The sequence below is a fragment of the Mytilus californianus genome, unplaced genomic scaffold (genome assembly GCF_021869535.1).
Source record: "Mytilus californianus isolate M0D057914Y unplaced genomic scaffold, xbMytCali1.0.p SCAF_3, whole genome shotgun sequence".
Lineage (NCBI taxonomy): Eukaryota > Metazoa > Mollusca > Bivalvia > Mytilida > Mytilidae > Mytilus > Mytilus californianus.
This window is the reverse complement of record NW_026262679.1, coordinates 25,125,368-25,142,985: the sequence shown is the minus strand read 5'-3', so window position 1 is coordinate 25,142,985 and position 17,618 is coordinate 25,125,368. Positions and strand designations below refer to the sequence as shown.

Below are 17,618 nucleotides of genomic sequence, written 5' to 3'. Positions count from 1 at the left end.
AATGAGGTCAAGGACATTGGACATATGACAGACGGAAACTTCTTAACATAAGGTGTCTGCATACATGATATGAAGCATCCAGATCTTCTACCTTCTGAAATATAAAGCTTTATACAAATACGCCGGCGCAGAACAGTAATACCTATGTCTCGCATACTGCGACAAAATTGTCGCAGGCGAGACAAAAACTGTTGACACAGTGATATGTCTCGCCTGTATAAACTTTTGATAGTATGATGCAAATGTTGAAAATAAAATGACAATTCTTTTCACATATAAACTATGCAAAAGTTTCAAAGTCAATAGACCATAAACAATCTGGAGAAACTGTGAAAGATAACTTTAATAATATTGGACAGAAGCCTGAATTTCAGGTATTTTCTGCATTTGTGTAATTTGTGCAGTAAGAAACAACATTCATGTGCGCCATGTGCCATGTATAAGCATTGGACAAGAACCTCAAATTCAGGTATGTAATCATGACTTAAAAAACAACATTAATACCCCTGGTTCTTAACAACATTTCCCAATCAAATTAATATTTATTTGGTCAATGCTTTAAAAATAATTAATCAAACAGAAACAAAATATAAATGGACCAAGGGAAGCACATGAGTAACACACCATTATCCAATGATAGTTGAAATAAAAACTCAAAATCGAGGGTTTCTTTACTTTCCTGATAAAGGTTATTGCTTTCGTTTGCAATTCATTTGAACTGAAGCAAAAATAATTCACAACAAACATATATACAAAAGACCAGGATAAGTTTCCATTATTAACATCAAATAAGAAACATGTAATTTGCAGTTGTAGAATTAAATTTTCTGTAATTACTATGTAATTTTGTAAACCTTACACTTATTTCATTTAAAGCAAAGGATTAGGGGTGACACATGAAAAATAAGGGAAATTCATTGAGCATTCTCCTATGACCTTATAACCGTCTGCTTTACCGTTGTTCAATACTTATACCTATATGTTTGATATTCGTCCTTAGATCGTTGTATTAAAATACATTATATTTAAGTAGTGGTTTACTATTCGGATCAAGGTTATTGATTATTATTGACAGAATAAAAATATGTATAAACTTAAATTGCGTATCAAAAAGAGCTGTCAAAAGGGTTATAACAATAGTATATAAACAGTCGATTTTTGATAACGCAGTTTCATAGGAATTGCTAACAACGATAATATACAGCCTATAGAACTATTGAATTATATTTTTTTAAAGAGTAATAAAAGCAGAACTTTCAAATAGTAAAGATCACTGAAATATCATATACAACAAAAATATTGAAAATGACCTAATTTTTTTAGCTAATAACAATGATTCCAAAGCCACTTGAAGTTCCATGGGAAAATATTTAATTGAGACCATGATAAATCACTTTCTAGATTCCCATTCTGTTCATATGTTCTACTTGAAAAACAAAGTAAAAACTAATAATAACTAGAGTTTCCAATGAAGCTAATATTGATCACATGGTATTTATATAAAAATAATGAGATGTGGTATGATTGCCAATGAGACAACTATCCACCAAAGTTCAAATGAAGTGGATGTAAGCAATTATAGGCAACCATAAGGCCTTCAACAAAGAGAAAAACCCATACCATATGGTCGGCTATAAAAGGCCCCGACATGAAAAATATGAAACAATTCAATCATGAAAACTGACGGCCTAATTTATACCAAAAAATTTACGAAAAACAAATATGACAGACATGAACCAACGACAACAACTGAACTACAGGCTCCTGACTTGGGGGGACAGGCACATAAAGAATGTGGTGCGGTTAAACATGTTTGTGAGCCCTCAACCCTCCCCCTAACCTGGGACAGTGGTGTAACAGTACAACATAAGAACAAACTATAAAAATCATACTATTGACTAATGTTCCTTTTAGATTTTGAAATGAGCTAATACTTTTTGCTGTTTAATAAAAATGTGGTCTATATATATTTGTTTTCAAGATACTCACTACAATTGGTAATTTTAGGACAATAACTCCTAAAAGGAGACAATGGATAATCTTATTTATTTCTTTATTTTTTTTGTAGATCTTTTATATTGAAGATAATTTTCAATGTGTTCATTTTTTGTAAAGATAATTAGGCAATAATTAAAATTTATCATCTAGGACATGTAGGACAATTACAATTTTTTTTAACAATTTATAGTTGAGTCATTATTTCTAATTTTATGGGTCTTATGTTGCAAATCAATTTTTTTCAGTTTCAATCTTCTAGATACTGTGGATATATTATTTTGTGGGATACCAAATTATGTGAATTTTATTGGTAAAGGTGAACCATGAAGTTAAATATTTAACAAAATACAAATTGTCTATAGGATTGTATGCAAACTTTGGCAAAGCCATGAAATCAAATGTCCAGGAAAATACAATTTTTCAGCAATCCACAAAAATTGGTATCCACATTAATATCAAATGAATCCACAGCAGAAAAAGCTTAAATTGTTTTTTAAAAAATGTTTTAAAGGGCAATAACTCCTATAAGCATTTTACCCTTTCAGATTTTATCTTTCTATTATGGTTTTCAATATATATATATGTTAGACACTACTACCTAATAAAAGGAATTGTGGGTTGAGATCAAGATGTTATATTTTCTTACTACCACATTAGATAAATTTTTCTGGTCACTTGTATACAATGTATATATATATATATAGCAAAAGTAAATAAATATGGTGTACAGAATGTATATGTATATATTTACATGTTCAATACTTACTTCTGTAGTTTTACATAAATGTATTACTCAGCCTAATTAACTATTTTCTATCCTTACAGGGTGCAAGTTTTACCATTTTAAGCTAATTTGTATAAGTATATGATGTATAAACATGATAAAAATATGCTCTGTTAAAAGTTTATAAGCATTATTAATGTATGCTTTAAAGCTTAAAACCTTTATGAATAAGTCAAAGATTTTATTTCAATTATTTACACTGCACTTGTAATGGAACAAATACTCAGTGTACTAATATTAGTCCAAGTATCATATAACCCATTAACAATTAAACTTTATTGTAATATGGCATTAATTACAGATATAAATTCAAACAGACTCAATATCTTGTTAGAATCTAGATCTATAGCATATTCTTTTAAAGAACTGACTTGCAGATATTAGGTAACCACTGTTTACAAATATTGACATGTATCCAACATGCAATAAAAGATATTTTTTAAATCTTAATTACACCTTAAAAGCCAGAATTGGTATCTTCAATGAAACCTTACATATAAAGTATACTGGAATTTGATTGGTTGGTAGCCAGTGTATTTTTCATGTATTTTCATTGATCTAATGCATGTTGTTCATATAAGTTTTTCTGCACGAGTAGTCAGGTCAAGGTCTGATGTGATAGCAGAGGACCTTAACCTGACTTTGAGAGCATAAAAAATATATGGCTGGTTGTTACCATACCATTACTTTTGTTTGTTACCTGATTTGTATGACGATTTTAATCAGAAAGTAGTACATTTTGCATTAAAGACTATTGCATAATTTAAAAGATATGTTTATACCAAAGTATGAACTACAACATTTGGAGACATTGAGTCTTTAATAAATCAGAGATTTTGCCTTAACACTAGGACTTCTCCATTCTTTAGATGGTGTCCAGGTCAAATTTGCTGATCATTTCTTACAAATCTATGTTTATTTATATGTCGAAATATACACCACTCTACTCAAAGCAACAAACAAAGAATTCAAATAAAAAAATATGAATAGCATATTTAAGATTTTAAATACAGTAATTCAACTAAATTGTATATATGAAAATAAAATAATCAGATTAATGTAAATATTCACGAGTAAATATTATCATATATGAGATCAATGAAATAAAGAACAAAATATATAAATCTAATAAAAAAGACTTTTTCCTTTTTTTTTTTAGAACAAAACGTAATGAAAAATAATGGATTTTGTCTCATTTTCAAATTTTTGGATGGACATGTTTTCAAAATCAATTTTTTCCTTTTATATTCGCGCTCATTAAGAGTAATCTGATATTTGGTAGACCCAAGGATTGATCACATGACTCAATTATCCATATGTTTTCATTTACCACCCCAATGCTGACTATCAAAATAGGAGATAGGTTTTGAACGTTGAGACTAATTTTGCACGTTCACAATTCATCTTGAACAAATACATGAAGAAGGGTGTGAATAACATTGAAACATTGGATGGTTACAATTTCTCTTGTAGACAGTAGATTCTTCCTCATAACCCTCCTGGTTTATATAACTATAAATTGGTATGGTTTGAAGGTTACATTATCATGATTATGTTGGAAATATGAATTCAAAGTGTTTAATGTAAAGTAAGACTATTGACTTGTGAAGAATATGTATAATTACTGTTTATCCAGGAGGATTTCCACTTTCACAACACCAAAGTTGAAGTTTGAATTGAACAATCATATCCTCAAACTGATCAACTAATGAGAAACAAGTGCAACTGCGAGCTAATACTCACTGATGATACCCCCGCCGCAACTGGATAATTTTAATAGTGTAAAAATATGTAAGTGTTCTGTAAACAGGAAGTTGTTCAGTGATGAATCTGAAAACACATCACACGGTATAGCTGACTTATATAAACCCTGAAACCAAATTTCAGAAATCCTTATGATGTAGTTCCTGAGAAAGATGCAACGAAAAATATTCATGGGACGGACGGTTGGACTGACGGACAGACAGAGGTAAAACAGTATACCCCCACTTGAAAATATTCATGGGACGGACGGACTGACCGACAGAGGTAAAACAGTATACCCCCACTTTTTTAAAGCGGGAGTATAATAAAATCTCAATGCTAGAGAAAGGAAGTTAGTGTAAATTATATCACCAGATCACTGCAATCCAATTGCAATTGCTGACTTTTCTATTTCATGATTTAGTTTGGAAATATTAAACACCTTGCTAAATGCTTGCCAATTTCAAAATACTTTAACATGGACATGGAAACTATGGTTTAATAAGTATATAAGACCACCAGAATCAATGGACTATTTTTACATGTATACCAGATCATATGTTTCCCCAAGAATAAGACTATTTATGTGTACCGTTATGTGTTTCCCCAAGAATTGGACAACTTGTGTGTATTAAGTTTCCCCAAGAATTAGACTATTAACGTGTATATATTTTCCCCCAAGAATTGGAATACTTATGCGTTTTCCCAAGATTAGGCTATTAACATGTATTATGATTCCAAAGATTAGACTTCTTACATGTATATGTTTCCTCAAGATTAGACCACTTACGTGTATATTTTTCCCCAAGATTAGACTACTGACGTGTATATGTTTCCCCAAGATTAGACTACTTACGTGTATATGTTTCCCCAAGATTAGACTTAACTTACGTGTATATGTTTCCTCAAGATTAGACTACTTACGTGTATATGTTTCCCCAAGATTAGACTACTGACGTGTATATGTTTCCCCAAGATTAGACTACTTACGTGTATATGTTTCCTCAAGATTAAGACTACTTATGTGTATATGTTTCCCCAAGATTAGACTTAACTTACGTGTATATGTTTCCCCAAGATTAGACTACTTACGTGTATATGTTTCCTCAAGATTAGACTTCTTACATGTCTTACGTGTATATGTTTCTCCAAGATTAGACTTAACTTACGTGTATATGTTTCCCCAAGAATTGTGTTTATCTTCTTCTTGTAAACAAATTTTAATTCTGCCAGCATCTTTAGTAGTACCGTCATAAGCTTTGGCTAAGGCTTCTTCCCAATATAATTCTATACTGTAGTGTGTAACTTTACCTACAATAGGTGGTGGGGGTCTTGGTGGTTCTGGAAAAGAAAATATTTTCAAGACTTTAAATTCACTGATAACCATGATAGTATTATAATATAATAATGAATCATTACCCCATTTGTGATCAGATGTAATTCTGAAAAAGACAAAAGAATATTTCTGCTGTCAGAACTTCTATAGTGCTACTTTGCTGAAGCAACAGCCAAGGCCCAAACTAAATTAACTCATCAAGGTAATCAAGAATCATTTATCACAGTCATGTATTTTCATAGTAATAAAATCAAGTTCTCTAATATTGAAATGGCTTGATGTCAGGTACATTTTTGATTTTCAAATATTTCCGACTGTAATCTAGATATTAGATATGGACAATGCCCCCCCCCCTTTTTCTGCTCTGCCATATGCATGAGTATAGTTCCACATATTTTAGATTTGACAAGTGATGTTGGCATACAACTTGAAATTGTTACGCTGTCTGTAAGACACAAATGATGCCCCCGCCTGACCCAAAAAATGACTAAGTCCAACTACCTGTCATTTTCAGAATATTGAGGGGCCTGATGGGGGGGTCTCATCACGATTCACGAGTTGATTTTTTTGTCAATCACGATTCACAGAAAATAAATTTCCATGATCACGGATCACGAAAATATAAAAAAAAAAAATCTGTAGAAAAACGGATCACGATAGTGAAAATGCGCCGATCACAAAGAACGAAAATAACCCATCAGGCCCCTCAATATTTAAAAGAAATCAAAATCCTGTGGCCATGCACACCTCCATTATTTGTATGAACATCCTACAAAATATCAAAGCTGTATCTCTAAAACTGTAGGAGGAGATAGCCCGACAAACCATGATCTCTTTATGCAGCTAGTACCAAAAAAATTACTAAGTCAAACTACCTATCATTTTCAGAATATTTAAAAGAAATCAAAATCCTGTGGCTATGCACACCTCCATTATGTGTATGAACATCCTACAAAATATTAAAGCTGTACCTCTAAAACAGTAGGAGGAAATAGCCGGACAAACCATGATAGTACCAAAAAAATGACTAAGTCCAACTACCTGTCATTTTCAGAATATTTGAAAAAAATCAAAATCCTGTGGCCATGCACACCTTCATTATGTTTATGAACATCCTACAAAATATTAAAGTTATACCTCCAAAACTGTAGGAGGAGATAGCCGGATAAACAATGTATCCTAATCCGGACGGACAGACACACGGACGGACAGATGGACGCCCAGTATTTCCATGTCCCACGTCACGCGGGGGACAAAAAGTCTTAAAGGGGTATTTTTATGAATCATTTAGTATTTATAAAAACAAAGCAAAACATTATTACCTGTTTGTGGAATAGGAGTAAAAATGTTATTATTAACACAACTGTCAACAGTATAAGATATAGTCTGTATATACACTCCATTTGTTTGTCCATTATTCCCATACTGAATGTCTCTAGAGCTTGTTCTAGAGTTGTCAGAATTTGTCCTACTATTTCTTGACTTTTGTCTACTGAGGACACCCTGACCATGATCGACTGTTTGTGATATGGTTTGTATCCCTGTTATATTATTGTTCTGTTTGTTATCTTCCTCAATGTCACCATCTTCATAGGACATACCATTATATATCACTGACATCATCATTTTTCACAAATATGTATTAAAATCAACAAATGTTTGGATATATGTCCACCTTGAAATCAACAATTCAGATATGTCCAACTGGAAATCAAAAACAATTCAGATATGTCCACAGGAAATCAAAAACAATTCAGATATGTCCAACTGGAAATCAAAAACAATTCAGATATGTTCAACTGGAAATCAACAACAATTCAGATATGTTCAACTGGAAATCGACAACAGTTCAGATATGTCAGACTGGAAGTTAACAATTATGCACAAATATGGCTGACAAGAAATCAACAACAAATGCACCAATATGTCCGACTAGAAAGACATAAATAATATATGAAACTAATTACACATGTAGATGGCCAGGTTAATCAAAGTTCCAATGGCAAGATACTTTAGATATGGCACTGTAAATTTACACAAAATAAATGACTCTTCAACAGAACTGCACTGACAACTAATCCAGATTAAAAAACAGATATTGTATCCTTTTAAAACAAGTTATTCTAAAGTGTATTCAATAAGTTTATAGCCAGGTATATATTCTCAGCACATCAATATTTCATTCCATTCTAAGTGTGTTTCGATATTAAAACCTTTCTATACATATATATAGACCCAATGGAGTGTGTTGTGAGCTGTGTTTCAAAAGATCTCTGACAAAAATAAACAATTTGTATTTACATGTTACAAGGAAATTATAGGGGATTTCGAACAGGAACTTACAGACTGCATTATGTTAAACAGTCACATAAAAGATAAAAGTAATACACAAGTCGTTCCTTTGTTTGAAACTACTAATAAAGACTTTTTTTTGTTTAAATGCCAAAGGTATTAAAATTTTAACTAATGAAAAAACAATGTCATTGATATCAGCAATATATATCCTAAACTGCAAGCCACATTAAGATGATTAAAAATATTGATTTTACAATTTGCCAAAAATAAACATAACTGGATATTACCTGAACTACCCAACGAAGCTTCAAATTCTTTAAAGTGCAAAGTACTGAGATGTCCTGATATGGTATTTAAACCTATATAGCTATAAAATTCATTGGAAATATATCTTTTGATTAAAACCATGAATATTTATCGAATGAATCTTGTTTTCTTAATTATCTATGTTTTATAATACATGTATTTATACGCATGATAATCTCTGTAAAAAATGTCCTATATACCATAACATTTTATTTTTAGGTATATATGTAATTTTATTTTTTGGAGTCAAGTACCTGTGATGATAATGTGTAATACAAGTCAGTTCAATTTGCCTTTTTTTTACAGTGCCACTTCCTAAATGAGAAAAAGGAAAGTTTTGAATTTCTTTTTAATTACAAAATATATTGATATAAAAAATTAAATAAGAGTTTTGTAGAAAATTGAACTAACTTTTAAATGATTCAACATAAGTCTATTGTTTACTCCAATCATTTCATATATATTGCATACAAAATGAATTGGACCTATACACTGTCAAACCTATATTTACGAAATAATACAGTTGATCTATTAAAGATAGTATCTTAGGACTATGAAGTGAGGTAAAGGTCAAGTGACCTGTCTGATAGTATTTGAAAATAAGGTCAAGGATAACAGACATAGATGCCCAAGGGAAACTTCAAGTCATAAACATCTGTATAGAAGATCCATTTCTATTGCAGGCAAAGACTATACCCAGACATGTACACCTTACAATCATTGCATACACCAAATATGGACAGTAGTTCAAATATAGCTTAATAGTATCTGGGAAAAGCACTGACCATGATAACTTCACTTTGATCACTGATCCATGAAATGAGGTTGAGGTTGAGGGCAGGTGAACCCTGTCTGACCTACATGTAGACCTTGCAAGGATCCCATCTACCAAATATAGTTACCCTATTACTCATAAAAAGGGAGTACTTCACATGACAAAATATTACACATTTTTTTCAAGAATGAAAATAAGGTCAAGGACAAATGACATATGGAAGCTTGGTAATATAAAGTATCTGCGTACAAGGTATGAAGCATCCAGGTCGTCTACCTTTTGAAATATAAAGCTTTATACAAATAGTTTACACCGCTGCTGCCGCCAATGGGTAGTAATCCCTAAGTCTTACATTCTGTAACATTTGTCGCAAGCAAGACAAAAATTATTACTGAAGAAATCCATCAACATTTAAACTTATACAATTGTTACAAATGTATCTGTTTGCTATTCAATTTATTAAAATTTTAAATAATAATATTGTAAAGTGTTTTTATATATTGCTGAAAGAATTTGTAACTCTTAAACATGTTTAATGTTAATATAATGCTTCAAAGATGTTTAAATTGTAATTATAAACAAGATAAATATCATGCTCAAGATGATATTAAATTGTATAAGCATGATAAGTGAACATCATGCTCTGAAATCGTATAAATTATTTACTATGTCATTTGTGTATGTGATGCTTACTATCCTATAATATATTTTATTATACTTCATGTCAAAATGCCAGATTTTGATTGGTTAATACGAGGGAGACAATTTACTCTATCCCATGGCAAATACTCTATTACCCTTCACGGAGACACTTGCTCAAGTGTACGCTTTGATAAATACGGATGATTGTTATATACAAGACGACATAGTTTGTTACTTTGAATTTGAAATTTAATTGACAGTATTAACAGAACATTCAGTATAATAAATTAAATAACACATATCTGAGAGGGTGTTAGAGCAGATTGTTACCCCTTGAAAAGACATTGTCAACCTTTGCTTCGCCTCAGTTGACAATGTTTTCTCGGGGTAACAATCTACTCTATCACCCTCTCAGCTATGTGTTATTTATATAATATTGCACTGTTAACTATTAGCTGTAACATTGCTTTTGGAATAAAGAATATAATACATAATGTGTGACCAGATCACTGGTTCTTTTTTTTACTTAAAGTAAACTAAACATTATATGCCTTTAATCAAATGAAGTTTGTAAACAAATATTTAGTTACCATTTAAACATGTATTCTTATGGATCACTTAACATTTTTGGCCTTTAAATGAAATTGTCAATTGAAATTGAAAAAAAATTAAAAACCATATATGTACTTTGTTAGTCACTAAATTTTACCTTTCTTAATATGTTACTCATGTAAACAAAAAATATACACCCCTCAAATGTGCTTCTTTGATCTGTTGATGTATCAATTTCTCAAATTTAATTTATTTAAAGATCACAAATATATATACATGTACATGTAGGTATATAGACATGATAGATGTATATGTTACTACAATCATTTACCATCAATAAAAATAATAAAACAATATTCAAATAGATCAATTATCATGATTATAATGAGCAGAAAATGTATTTCTTTTTTTAGTATTAGTTGACTCTCTTTGCTGTAATACAATCAATATCAAGAACAAGAGTGCACACGCTGAAATGTCTCGCCTTCTTTACTAATCATTGATATTATGTTGATAGTCCTAAATATAAAGTTTTATTACAACTGTCACATAAACTTAACATTAACCAAGTAAACTAAACATTGACCAATGAACCATGAAAATGAGGTCAAGGTCAGATGAACCATGCTAGGCAGGCATGTACAGCTAACAATTCTTCCATACAACAAATATAGTTGACCTATTGCTTATAGTTTAAGAAAAACAGACGAAAACACAAAAACTTAACACTGAGCAATGAACCTTGAAAATGAGGTCAAGGTCAAATAAAACCTGCGTGACTGACATATAGATCATAAAATATTTCCATACACCAAATATAGTTGAACTATTGCATATAGTATTAGAAAAAAAGACCAAAACTCAAAAACTTAACTTTGACCACTGAACCATGAAAATGAGGTCAAGGTAAGATGACACCTGCCAGCTAGACATGTACACCTTACAATCATTCCATACACCAAATATAGCTGACCTATTGCATGCAGTATTAGAAAAAAAGACCAAAACTCAAAAACTTAACTTTGACCACTGAACCATGAAAATGAGGTCAAGGTCAGATGACACCTGCCAGCTAGACATGTACACCTTACAATCATTCCATACACCAAATATAGTAGACCTATTGCATACAGTATAAGAAAAACAGACCAAAACACAAAAACTTAACTATAACCACTGAACCATGAAAATGAGGTCAAGGTCAGATGACACCTGCCAGTTGGACATGTACACCTTACAGTCCTTCCATACACCGAATATACTAGACCTATTGCTTATAGTATCTGAGATATGGACTTGACCACGAAAACTTAACCTTGTTCACTGATCCATGAAATGAGGTCGAGGTCAAGTGAAAACTGTCTGACGGGCATGAGGACCTTGCAAGGTACGCACATACCAAATATAGTTATCCTATTACTTATAATAAGAGAGAATTTAACATTACAAAAAATCTGAACTTTTTTTTCAAGTAGTCACTGAACCATGAAAATGAGGTCAAGGACATTGGACATGTGACTGACTGAAACTTTGTAACATGAGGCATCCATATACAAAGTATGAAGCATCCAGGTCTTCCATCTTCTAAAATATAAAGCTTTTAAGAAGTTAGCTAACGCCGCCGCCGCCGCCGCCACGGATCACGGCTCGACAAAAATGGATCCAAAAATAATCATTTTAAAATATCAAAACAAGGAGATGTGGTATGATTGCCAACATGGTTATGCTCAATCCTTACGTTTGATGAAATTCTGTAAATAAATGTTGTACAAAAACTTCTACATTATAAAAATCTACTGAATTAAAGTTGAATTATTTAACCAATTTAAAATATGTTTTTATTCATTAAAGATATTCAATGATAGTGTCTAACACAACTTCACAAACTATATTTCTATTTCTGAAGTATGTACTTGTCCTTCAAGAAATTTTATTAAGTTTTCATCAATGTGCATGCTTTACAAGACTCAATCAAAATCAATACAATAAGAGGTTCTTTACAACATAATTAGATTACTACAGGTACAATAAGGTTTAAGTGTTACACTTTACAGCAACCACAGGTACATGTATGTATATGAATATGTAGGGCAAGATCTTGTTTTCTGTTATCAAAAAAGCTGTCCACCTATTCTTGTTTTTGCAAGAATCAACTTTCCAGTTTCCTATGTGTTACTTTCTTCTGCATAATTTCAATAAGAAAATTTGACAATGATCAGATGATGTCATTTCTATGAAAAGGGAGAAATATTTTACAATCATCATAAAATAAGTGAATGTCTTCTTATAACATGTATAAATTTCAAGCATGATACAAAATTGGAGAATATGTCCTGGCAAGGTTGGGTTTTTTTGGTTCCTAAACATAAAAGTGTGTCTGTCTGTGATGTCTCACTTTGCCACAACTTTTATTTAGATATGTACATATATATGAATTCATGTCTTTTTTTAATTATTTTTGTGATGTATTATGTAATGTGTTATTTTGTTTTCATGTGTGCCATCAACCCATTGGGGTTATTATAATAGTGCATTATTTTCAATATTTTCAACAAACATTATATAAAACAAGATAGGTAAAAAAAACAAATCAGAGGTTATTATCATATCACAAAAAGTAATAATCACAAATACAATGTATCAATTCCTTCCACTTTATGGTAATACCTACCAACAACCCTAGAAACTGTAAACATACTTCAAGGAGACTACACGTACATATGTAGATGTATATTAACTGTTGCCAATCTGAGATTTCAATGACTATATACATTTACATAATTTTAATTAGATTGTTGAAACCTGATTCAAACACTGAACAATCAAATTAGATTTCTACTTGCATTGGCCTACCTTTTTTCTGCATTAGAAACACAACACCTACTTTAATTATTCAATTTACTATTTCAATCTTCATGATCTTATACCTTTTTTATTAGACCAACTGATAATGATCAATAATTTCTTGATTCTAACAATTGATTTAGTTTTTAATAACACACTGTGTATTCCCTTTGATATAAAAGGAGCACCTTGTATTATCATGATTATGTAGAAATTAATGCATCTTTTCCTTCATAACCAGTTTAATTAAAAGCTTAATCATGGCCATCATGTCTAATTAATTCATTACAAACTCCTCAGCTATTGAAAACAAAGAGGGTCAGACATGGAGGATAGATATATGTATGCTACTATCATGACTATATTAAACTAGCACTTAATGAAACTTTTAAAACTACAAACAAATGTAATTGAAAATGAGCGATGGTTATTCAGCTTGGTTTAAATTTAAATGTACCTGCAAATAACCACAAAAAAATCTTGTGTAAAAATTCTTCCAATATTATTGATAATTCATGGGTTTGATCTAGTGGAGAACTGATCATCATATTACCAGAACTGACAACTACAGAATTACAAATGTATATAATACATAATAAAATGCTCTGCTGGGTGCAGCTTGATACGACCGCAGAGGTCAAACCCTGAACAGTTGGGGCAAGTATGGACACAACATTCAAGCTTGATACAGCACTGAATTTGGATTGTGATTAAATATTTGACACAGCATAGGTTTCTGACACAGAAACTTAAAAACTTTAATTTACCTATTCAAACCATATCATTATTATTTGCTTTTATATATAAATCAGAAATAACCAATTTAAAATGGAAGATTTTTAAGAAAAAAAAAGGAAAAAAAAATCCCTCCCCCAAATTTTTTGAACCCCCTTATGATTCGGTACGGTATGGTATGGTACCTTGCAGTACAATTTCAGAGAGATCCATACACTTGAACACAAGTTATTGTCTGGAAACTAGAAAAATGCTTGTTTTTTGGCCCCTTTTTGGCCCCAAATTCCTAAACATTTAAGGCAATTACCTCCAAACTCAAACCCAGCTTTCCCTTTGTGATATGGAACCTTGTAGTACAATTTTAATAAAGATCCATACACTTACACACAAGTTATTGTCCTGTAACTTGAAAAATGCTTGTTTTTTGTCCCTTTTTGGCCCCTAATTCCTAAAATTTAGAGGCAATTACCCCCAAAATCAATCCCAGCCTTCCCTTTGTGGTATGGTAGGTTGTAGTACATTTTCAGAGAGATCCATACACTTGAACACAAGTTATTGTCTGGAGACTAGAAGAATGCTTATTTTTGGCCCCTTATTCCTAAACGTTTTGGGCAATTACACCCAAACTCAATTCCAGCTTTCCCTTTGTTATATGGAACCTTGTAGTACAATTTTAGAAAGATCCATACACTTACACACAAGTTATTATCATGAAACTAGAAAAATGCTTGTTTTTTGCCCCTTTTTTGGCCCCTAATTCCTAAAATTTTGTGGCAATTACCCCCAAAATCAATCCCAGCATTCCCTTTGTGATATGGAAATTTGTGGTATAATGTCAGAGAGATCCATACACTAACACACAAGTTGTGATATGGAAACTTGTGGTATAATGTCAGAGAGATCCATACACTAACACACAAGTTATGTCTGGAAGTTACAAAAATGCTTATTTTTGGCCCCTAATTCCTTAACTGTTGGTACCATAACCCCCAAAATCAATCCCAACCTTCCCTGTGTGGTCTTGAACCTTATGGTAAAATTTCATAGAGATCCATTCACTTAAACTAAAGTTAGAGTGTGAAAACCAATGTGTCTTCGGACAACGACGACGACGCCAACGTCATACCAATATACGACCTCAAATTTTGTTTGCGGTCGTATAAAAAGGGATAGCAGGAATAACCGCAAAATACAGCACAGTACAACAGACCACATCAACCACTTATACCCTAGTCATGCTAGTCCTCTGGGAAAATATCAGACATACAAAACAAGACAACAATTTGTAGCACACATGTGTTCATGGTGTTATATATACTGTTACTTTTACTTCTTCACTGCTATTCATTTTATCAAGATTCAAATAGATTTATGAACAATAAATTCTTTGACACACTTCTTTAACCTCCTTTCATTTCAAGTACATCCAATCATAATAATATTTTGTTTTGAATTTATACCATTAGCTATGATTTATATGTCTTTATTCAATCTGTCAACTTGTGTGAAAAAAATTAAATACTGGTCATTCAAAACTAATCATCAGAAATTTAACAAGCTGTATGGTTTTAATACTTACCTCTGTAATGAAGCACTTAAATTCTGTCCTTCTACATGTACATGTTTATATGTATCAGTATTTAACTATTAATACTTTTACATTGTACATATTTATATGTATCAGTATTTAACTATTAATACTTTTACATTGTACATGTAGCTATATATGTATTAGTATCTAACTATTAATACTTTTACATTGTACATGTACAAAATGTAGCTATATATGTATCAGTATCTAACTATTAATACTTTTACATTGTACATGCAGCTATATATGTATTTAACTATTAATACTTTTACATTGTACATGTAGCTTGTTTTAATGTTGCTCTTTTGTTTTGTCAATCATAATTTTCCCCCTGTCCAAAAAACACATAAAAGACTGCTTTCCTAAAAAATAGGGATTTTCATTTATTTCCACTAAATAAACTTAGTCTACAGTTTTACATGACTGTATCATGCATGTTTTACTGAGTCCAGAATTTCAGCAGAACATAAGTATGTTATATTTCAATACATGTAGATTATAATTTCTACGGTTTCACATTATTATCTTTAACAGGACCTACATGTACAACAGTTTCACAGTAGGGTTCTCACTAAGGTGAGTCCATGAGTCCTGGACTCATGAAAAGTCCAAAGATGTATCAAATGAGCACATTATATCATCATTTTTTTAACAATAGTTTAAAAGTAATATAAATTTAAGGTCATTTTCCTGCTCTATTTTGTCATCATGGTCATGGCAACTGAAATAATAAATAATATATTAATACAATTTCCTCTTCACACCCTTGGCCTCGACATGGCCAAATGGACTCGCTTCAAAACTCCTTAGTGAGAACCCTGCACAATACATGTATGTTTAATTTTTTTTTTTAGAGGTACAGGTACAATGTATTGTGATTTATGCTAGACATTGCAATTGGGTCACATATATATGTTGTACAGAGCTGACCTTCATTTGATCAATGATACTGACTGTACCTAATGACTGATTCCTATGGTTAGAATTTTCGTATGGATAGAGTTTTAGAACACTGTTATGGTATAATATAAGGCCAAGTGTGCCCTTTATTTTACACTGTTGAATAGAAATCATTACTATTTTTGCAAAAAGTAAGCATAAAATCTTAACTTGATAAAGATTTCATTTTTACTACCTTTTTATTTTTTATGCACCATGTTGATCCATATATCAAAAATATACACACATACATGTTTATGTGTCAAGTGTATAGAATGCTGCAAAATATCAAAATTAACTTTAAGGGAGATAACTCTCTAAATAGCAATTAATTTATGCTCATAAAATTGAAATTTTTATATTTGTTTTAATGTTAATGTATTATAATTGATGATGGGGTTATGATCTTTTTAATGTCAATCAGATAAATAAAGATGGAAATAAAAGTTTACAAAATCAGAATTTACCATGCACTGCAAGTGCATGTACATTCTTATTTTTATTTAAATTTTGCTGATTTATTTCCATATATCAAAGTTTATTACGTCATTACCATTATCACATTCTTTAATTTTTTAAAAACAGATTTCAGATAATAAGTGACAATTAAAACACCCATAGGTCACATACACTCTAAAATGAAAAATGTACACTTATCATGCTTATGAGACTTAATAATTTCTGGGAACAGTATATCTAATGATTATTTCAATGGTAATGACCACTATGCTAACAAAAAAATTAAGAAAAGAACCTTCAGAGGAAAACCAATTTTTGACTGTATTAACAATACACAGTGTTATTTTTATCTTTCATTTTTTATCAATTTATCCATTTTCCCCAAAAAACGTTTACTTCGATACTTGTATACAGCTGTTCCATAATAATTTTGAGACGGTGCTTTTACTTACCAGTCATTTTTTATATCCTTCAGATCAAATTTGAATATTTAAACTCTAATGCTTAATGACTTTCAATAATGTATCCTTTTGTAAGTTAACAGGTTTATAGCAGACGTATCTGAGTGAATGGCAACATGTTTCTAAAATTCCATAAACAAATAGCTCTTTTCTGTGGG

General features: G+C 31.1%; 1 protein-coding gene across 4 annotated transcripts in view; it reads right to left on the bottom strand.

The window, feature by feature from the left end:
* Positions 1 to 17,618, bottom strand: part of LOC127734196 (fibronectin type 3 and ankyrin repeat domains 1 protein-like) — a 43,857-nt gene extending 26,239 nt beyond the window's left edge. For 2 of the 4 annotated variants that reach the window (XM_052243942.1, XM_052243941.1), the window contains exons 1-2: positions 7,184 to 8,143; positions 5,695 to 5,866 (exon numbers count right to left, since the gene is read on the bottom strand). In XM_052243942.1, the coding sequence (XP_052099902.1) occupies positions 5,695 to 5,866; positions 7,184 to 7,487 (476 nt within the window). In that variant the 5' untranslated portion in view covers positions 7,488 to 8,143. Of the gene's footprint in view, positions 1 to 5,694; positions 5,867 to 7,183; positions 8,144 to 17,451 lie in introns of those variants that run through there. The other 2 variants (XM_052243944.1, XM_052243943.1) reach the window with 2 other exon arrangements.